This window comes from Apis dorsata, unplaced genomic scaffold (assembly GCF_000469605.1).
Source record: "Apis dorsata unplaced genomic scaffold, Apis dorsata 1.3 scaffold_553, whole genome shotgun sequence".
Lineage (NCBI taxonomy): Eukaryota > Metazoa > Arthropoda > Insecta > Hymenoptera > Apidae > Apis > Apis dorsata.
In genome coordinates, this window is record NW_006263769.1 from 23,651 (window position 1) to 30,040 (window position 6,390).

At 18.1% G+C, this 6,390-nt stretch overlaps 2 protein-coding genes across 3 annotated transcripts in view; one reads left to right on the forward strand and one right to left on the reverse strand.

The window, feature by feature from the left end:
* Positions 1 to 781: 781 nt before the first annotated feature.
* LOC102672272 (partitioning defective protein 6) lies at positions 782 to 3,711 on the reverse strand. 2 transcript variants are annotated; one of them, XM_006620861.2, is made up of 6 exons: positions 3,575 to 3,711; positions 2,386 to 2,580; positions 1,994 to 2,225; positions 1,596 to 1,723; positions 1,214 to 1,492; positions 782 to 1,097 (listed from the first exon to the last, which is right to left on the reverse strand). In XM_006620861.2, exons 2-6 carry the CDS (start codon positions 2,440 to 2,442, stop codon positions 789 to 791), a joined length of 1,005 nt encoding a protein of 334 aa, XP_006620924.1. In that variant the 5' UTR covers positions 2,443 to 2,580; positions 3,575 to 3,711; the 3' UTR covers positions 782 to 788. The 2 variants fall into 2 exon arrangements, with proteins under 2 accessions (XP_006620924.1, XP_031368878.1); XM_031513018.1 differs by lacking the exon at positions 3,575 to 3,711 and having other exon boundaries at positions 2,386 to 2,659.
* Positions 3,712 to 4,509: 798 nt separating this feature from the next.
* Positions 4,510 to 6,390, forward strand: part of LOC102672168 (caspase-8) — a 2,748-nt gene continuing 867 nt past the window's right edge. Inside the window, exons 1-6 of the mRNA XM_031513010.1 lie at positions 4,510 to 4,561; positions 4,723 to 5,301; positions 5,430 to 5,692; positions 5,792 to 5,984; positions 6,108 to 6,233; positions 6,307 to 6,389. Coding sequence (XP_031368870.1) covers positions 4,752 to 5,301; positions 5,430 to 5,692; positions 5,792 to 5,984; positions 6,108 to 6,233; positions 6,307 to 6,389 — 1,215 coding nt within the window. The 5' untranslated portion in view covers positions 4,510 to 4,561; positions 4,723 to 4,751. The remainder of the gene's footprint in view (positions 4,562 to 4,722; positions 5,302 to 5,429; positions 5,693 to 5,791; positions 5,985 to 6,107; positions 6,234 to 6,306; position 6,390) is intronic.

The following is a 6,390-nucleotide window of genomic DNA, read 5'->3' on the forward strand; positions in this document are numbered from 1 at the left end:
TGATTAATCTATTTTGAAAACTGATATGAATATTTTGATACTGAATATATATAAAATATAATAATAAAAGAATATAATAAAAGAATTATTGAAAAATATATAATTTGTTTAAATATTTCATATAAAAAGATTAAAAAGTTTTCATTTTTAAAATGTTTTGTTTTTGATTAAAAGTATAACATGAATAATTTATTTTCTAATTTTAATATTCTACTTTCTATTTATCATATCATGTTTTATTTTTGTTCAAATAAATTTATTGTTTTAATACTTTTTATATATAATATTTATATTAATTTACAAAAAATATTAAAATAAGATATACGAATTATTATATAAATTTTATTTAAAAAAATTTAACTCTAATCTATAAAATAATTTTTCATTTTATTTCTCTTTCATATCAATCTATTTTGTATATGAAACATATTTCAATTTAAAAAATATATATTAAAAATTTTTTCATAATAATGATTTAAATTAATTTGTAATATTAAAGAATAAGTTTAATGAAAAATATATTAAATTAAAAAAAAATAATGAATTTTTTTAAAATATTCATTTCATGTAAATTTTATATTAATTTCTTTATTTAAATGAATTAAATTATTATTTAGTTATGTAAAATGTAGCTATCAAACTTATAATGCTTCATTTATTTCATTACTTTATCTCTTATTGTCATGTTATATTTTCATGTTTCTATACTTTTTGTTTGTAAATGAATATTTGAATTAATATTTAACGAGTATGATGTAATGTAAAAAGTAAAATTTTACATTTTTTACTTATAAATGTAAAACACCTTGATCAAAATGATTTTGATGATGATGATGATGATGAAAATGATGATGTTGAGCAGTAGAAGTAGATGTTGCTGCATCATCTTGTAATGTTACACCTGTTAAGTCTACAATTTCATCTGCATCTTCATCACTACCAGTGGCAGCACTTTGCGTAGACTGATGACTTCCAGAGGACAATTGACTATTACGTGAAAATGATCCTCGTCTTGGAGCAGCTAATGCTGCTCGTTGATTTGCTGGTTTCACTGTGATTATGAGATTCGAAGAATTGGCAATCATCATATCTGTCACCTATTTAATATACATATATATATGTATGTATGTATATATGTATATATATATTTATATATATATATATATATGTAAATAAAAAATGTAAATAAAATAATAAATATCATATTACATACTTGATCTAGAGTTTTTCCAGCAACCTCTATACCATTTACTTCAAGAACTTCATCATTTACTGCCAGAAGTCCTGTACTTTCAGCTAAACCACCTGGTACTAATCTACTTATAAATACACCTGGAACTTTTTCAATACCACCTCCAGCAGATGGTGGCAATATTCGAAAACTTTCTCCATCTTTAATATAAAATCCTAATGGCTTATCAGAACCATGTTTTAATAAACGCACCCGACGACAAGTTTCTGGCAATATATCTACATCAATTATTGCTGATACCTATTATATTGTCAATAAAATTTGTATTTTATATTTTAAATAATATATATAATTATATTTATCTTAATAATATAATTTGTATTTATATAATAAATAAACTTACCTGCCTAAAATCATGAGGATTAGATATAGCTAATGATTTTGGTTTGCCAGGTGTACCACCAAGAATACTTGATATTAAATTTTTTGGTTTTATTGTTCCATATCCATTTATATCTTCTAATCCATCTCCTATTATATACAAAATAGCTTATTTTTATATAAGTTATAAGTATACTATCAATACTAAGATATAAAATATTAAATTTAATAACAATATTAATAATATTACTTAATAATAATAAAAAGATAAACAATAGATACATTCTCTATTATCATAAAGTGGATTTTTTCTTTTATTAAAAATTTTTTTTTTCTATATTTTAAAATAAATATTGATAGATGTATATTTCTCACATATAAATTTATATTTTATAATTATTTAATATAAAACCATCTTACCCTTTATTCTTTGAATAAAAATTCTAAGTAATGGTTTTGCAGCAAGTAATGCTCTTGCTAAATTATTATCATTGTTAATTGGTAATAAATCACCATCAGTTGGATCAGTATACCATATTAAAAAACTTAAATCAGGACCAATATCATGTCGTTCAGCTAATAACTTTCTAAAATCCTCATAATTAATTGTATCATTACGATTGACTGAAAATCTTATTATATCTGCATCAAACTATAAAAAAGAAATTGAAATTATCTATATATAAAAAAATTTAATAAATAATACAAAGAAAGAAAGAAAGAAAAAATACTTAAATCTTACTACATAATATTATTTCTATTTAATAATAATAGCAAAAAAATAAGAACTTCGACATTAAAAAGAAACTTACTTTACTCTTTACTGCTACAATATTGCTATCGACTTGATGATGCTTACTTTTAGACATGATCTTTAATTTGAAATTAATTTAATTTCGAAGTAAATCTACAACTCACAAATACGATGACGTGACGTCAAAGCACCTGTTTAGTAGAACGTACTTGACCGCAACCGACTCTAAGTATAAGCTGTGTTGAACATAAATCTGGTAACAATAAGAAAGTCCAGTTTCGATATAAACATAACCTAGTTAGTATTATATATTCCCGCGATTTTATAAAATATTTGTTTATCGTAATATGTTATTAATGGTAATAATAAATGATAATAATGGCATAATCGTAATATAAATATAATAATAAAATATAATAATTTATAAATAATAGATTATGAGTGTATTTAGAAAAACATAGAAAAAATAAGAAAAAAAAAATTTTTTTAAGTAACATTCAAATAGATAATAATAAAATAAAATAAAAATCGTACCAACTAACATTTTATCAATTAAACTACGACTGCTATATAATAGAAATATTTTATAAGATATGTAGGTATATAATAGAAGTATTTAATTAAAAGAAATAGAAATAATAATTTTAATCTAATAATAAAAAATTCAAAAATTATGTAAATATATTAATAATTATGTAAATATATTAAAAATTAAATATATTAATTATTATTATTAATTATAGTAATTATATAAGATAAATTTATATTTAACCAGAAATATAATTAAAAACTTTAAACTATTTATTTTTAAAAATGGCTTTTTCTTAATATTTTATTAGATTAAATCTTCAGAAAATTAAAAAAAAATATATTTATTTTCTTATTTTCAAGACATTTCAAAAATATAACTAAATTTTTTTTAAAAACTGTTTGTAACCTTTTGGATAAGGATGATTATTAATAAAAAAGATTTCGTATTAAATATTTCTATTTTTATTAGAATCAATGTTAAAATTTTATATTTATAATATTAATTTCATATTTTTATCTATTTTTAAAAATTACAATTTTATTTAGAATCAGTCATTTTTTTATTATTATTATTAGAATCAGTCATTTTATTTTATTATTTGGTTAAAATTAATATAAATTAAATAGTTTAAATATAAATTAAAGTGTAAACTTTTTTAAGAACAAGAATACACAATTCACACAAATTAAAACATTTACATGTAATTTTTACTTACTAAAAATTATGTCTATATTTATAACAATTTTTTTATAAAAACGTTAATTATATTTCATCAGAAATTTTGTCAGATATTTGTAGGAGCAACGTTGCCGATTTGTAAATCCTAGTAATTAAACATATAGTAATTTAGTTAATTCACTATAAATTTTTTAGTGAATAAATTTAATTTCAATGGAAATGATACAGAAATAATTCAAGACACTATAATTTTTTATATTTTTTTTATTTTTACATGTAGAATTTGAAAACAACGAATTTAAGAATCAAAATTCAGTAATTACAAAATTATTTATAAAATTTTATATTTTTAAAGATTTTTAAAAATTATATGGCGAATTTTTATTCGAATTTTTATTTATTTTACATTTAGAAAATAAAAATACCAGCACATAAAATTAAATTCAAATTAAATAGTTTTAAAAAATCTCATGATACATTTAATATTATAATATATAATTATTTATTTACTGAAAAATATATTGTTAAAAATAAAAAAATGTAGCCAGTATAGAAAATATAAAAATGTAATAAAATGATATGAGAAGAATAGATTGAGATTATTGGTAGGGATTTGAAGATCCCCATATCTACGCAGAATATATGCGATGCGATATTTTTATGTAATTGTATGTATAACTTATTTTAAATAATAATATTGAATTTAATATCAAATCGAATAAAAAAATATGCTCAAATAGTTTTACTTATTAGTGAATGATGAAAAAAACCTATTTGATCAACTATTTTATTACAATAGATTTGAAGATAAGAATTTTTATAAATATTAATAAATAAAAAAATAAGATGTCATGATATAATATTCATATATTGATATATGAATAAGAATATACAAAAATATCTTATATTATATTATTATATATATTTGTTATATATTATATAAAAACATGTATTTTATGTAAAATAAAAAAATAAAAATCATATAAATATTTCAATAAAATTGTACATAGGAATATTATACAAAGTAAGTATTATTTTTATAAATAATAATATATTATATTTATTTGTTGTTAAATTATGATTTATTTATATTAATATTATTTATTAATTATTATTAATAATAATATTATTTATATTATATATAATGATAATATTATTATTAATATTTTATTTTCTTATTTTTAGAATTTATTTGTAGAAATTTATAAGGAACAATGTTATCAATTGATGCTTTGCCAAATCTTGCTTTAAATAATGATATAAGCAAAGAAATATTAAACAAAGATATCTTATGGAAAATAGAAAATGATTTTGATATTGATGAGAAAATATCTATTTTGTTTTTGATGATAACTGATTATGAGTATAGTTTTAAAATAATTTATGATTTATTAAAAATGTATCAAGAAAATAAAACTTATATACTTACAGAATTTATAAATAAATATCCTCAGAATTGGAAAAATAAATTATTAGAAGCTATATGTATTATACAAAATTTGCAAATTATACGAAAATTAGGATTATCTTTTAAATATTTAAATTTATTTTATTTACCAAAAAATAGATCATTTTCTAGATATGTGAATTTAACTGCAAAATGCTTATATTTGTTATGTGAAACTCTTTCTGAAGATAAAATAGAATTATTATTACAATATGTCAAAACTGATATTGAATATAAAATAAATTTAAAAGATTCAGATTTTCTTGAATTACATATATTATATTGGATGCAAGAAAATTATATTTCAATACATTTAGGTTTGTTTTTTATAATTTGTAGCAATATTATAATATTTATTTTTTGTTTTTGTAATTTTATATAAGTTTTTGTTTTATTATATAATTTTTAATTATTAATTTTGTTATATAATTTTTAATTATATTAGATGGTACAGTAAAGCTTGAAAATTTGTTGAAACATTTGAAGAAAATTGAAGATTTAGAATTCATTTATGATGATTTGAAAAACCATAAAAATCATCGAGATGTATTAGGTATTCAACATATTAGTTCTATTAATACATCTCAATTACAAACATTTTTTATAAAAGAACATAAAATTATTTCATCAAATAATGAGGAAAATATAAGAAAAATAAAAAAAGGTTTATGTATTATTATAAATCAAATGTTTTTTAAGGGAGAAAAGGTATTTACATTAATATCAATATATAAATTTTATTTTAATATAAATTATATATGAATTATGTATATAATTTATTTTATATATATAATATTTTTGTTTCAGTATGAAACTAGATTTGGAACAGAAACTGATTGCATAAAATTATTAGAAACATTTAAAGGTTTTGATTTTATTACTAAAGAATTTAATAATTTAAAAAAAGATGAAATACTTAAAACGTTAGAAGATATTCCAAAAATTTTTGGCATTGATTATGATTGTATTTTTGTATGTATCTTAAGTCATGGATATGAAGGTAAAATTATACTAATTATTTTAATAATTATATATAATTATAATATATATAAACTATAAATATTATAAGTATTTCATATGTATAAGTATTTACATATATCATATAATTTTTTGAATATCTTAGGTGGTATTATTAGTGCAGATGAAAAAGAAGTTAAAACTGAAGAAATTGAGTATAAATTTTGCAATATAGAATTAAAAGATGTTATTAAAATAGTTATTATACAAGCTTGTCAAGGAAAAGTAATAGGTAATAAAAATTTTTATTTTATTATATTAAAATTAATATATATTTATTCATTCATAAGAAATTTTAATTGTAGGACAAGTAGAAGACAGTTTAGTTACAGATGGTTTTATAAATTGTAATATTTCAAAAAATATTTTATCATACAAAAATTTTTGTA

Excerpts from the sequence above, each read along its gene's own strand:
- LOC102672272 (XM_006620861.2), bottom strand. The coding sequence starts at position 2,442 with ATGTCTAAAAGTAAGCATCATCAAGTCGATAGCAATATTGTAGCAGTA. Across the intron at positions 2,226-2,385 it reads TTGTAGCAGTAAAGAGTAAA|TTTGATGCAGATATAATAAG; the intron begins GTAAGTTTCTTT and ends TCTTTTTTATAG. Across the intron at positions 1,493-1,595 it reads ATCCTCATGATTTTAGGCAG|GTATCAGCAATAATTGATGT; the intron begins GTAAGTTTATTT and ends ACAATATAATAG.